Here is a 905-nt window from a genome sequence, read left to right on the forward strand (position 1 = left end):
TCTGGAAGATATACATAAAAATTACTGAAATAGCACCATTTTCCCTGCAGAGTACATTTCCTGCATATACATATAAATGTATAATTACATGCATATGTATCAATCATAAGCATCTTATTGAAATTCACAATGACAGACAAAAAAAGCTTCTCATAACTTCATACTTTTAACAAGATATTCAAATTGTATTCTTCTTTGTTCAACTGTGTAGAAATGGAGATGTAGAATAATTTTATTCTGCTTCATTGAAAACTACATTAGTTTCTTGAAATAAGGAATTCAGGTTAGTCAAATATAGTTTGCATTAACAAATACCTTTTAAATGCAGAAATTTCAAATAAATTCCAGTTGTTTTGTAAAACTGCAATGAATGGACTGATATTTCAGGAAATACCTTCATGTCTCATTAAGCTCTGTATAAACTGTAATGGGAATTTCAAATTTTCAATATGGATCAAATCAAACTAATATTGAATTAATCATGTCTCTGGATTAGAACCATACCAGAAATGTATGTAAATTTAGTTACATATTTACACAATAGTTTTCACATATCTATCTTTTTCATATAGCATTACATCTTGATGATGTAATCTACTACGTAAGCACTCAGGATTCAAACCAATTCCTAGATAAAGAAAATTTTATCTACTCTGTCAAATAATTCAAAAGTGAAAAGAACAAAAGTAGTAGACAAGATGTTTCATCTACTACAGGCAGTCTTCTACGCCTCGTACACAACGGCTCCGTAAGTTCCAGATTTCCTGCAAGTAAATGATTTAGGAATTAGTTATGACAAGTAAGTCATTATTGATATAAAAGAAAAAAGCATTAAACTTATTTAAAACTTCAACCAAAAGAAATTAAACTTAACCTAAGAACAAGAACAAATAGGAATATACATT

General features: G+C 28.5%; 1 protein-coding gene across 4 annotated transcripts in view; it reads right to left on the bottom strand.

Annotated features, from left to right (window-relative positions):
* Nucleotides 1–470: 470 nt before the first annotated feature.
* LOC119593051 (phytanoyl-CoA dioxygenase, peroxisomal-like) overlaps nt 471–905 on the bottom strand; it is an 85,323-nt gene continuing 84,888 nt past the window's right edge. For all 4 annotated transcript variants that reach the window (XM_037941953.1, XM_037941951.1, XM_037941954.1 and 1 more), the window contains one exon: nt 471–764. In XM_037941953.1, coding sequence (XP_037797881.1) covers nt 711–764 — 54 coding nt within the window. In that variant the 3' untranslated portion in view covers nt 471–710. The remainder of the gene's footprint in view (nt 765–905) is intronic.

Source organism: Penaeus monodon, chromosome 31 (genome assembly GCF_015228065.2).
Source record: "Penaeus monodon isolate SGIC_2016 chromosome 31, NSTDA_Pmon_1, whole genome shotgun sequence".
NCBI lineage: Eukaryota > Metazoa > Arthropoda > Malacostraca > Decapoda > Penaeidae > Penaeus > Penaeus monodon.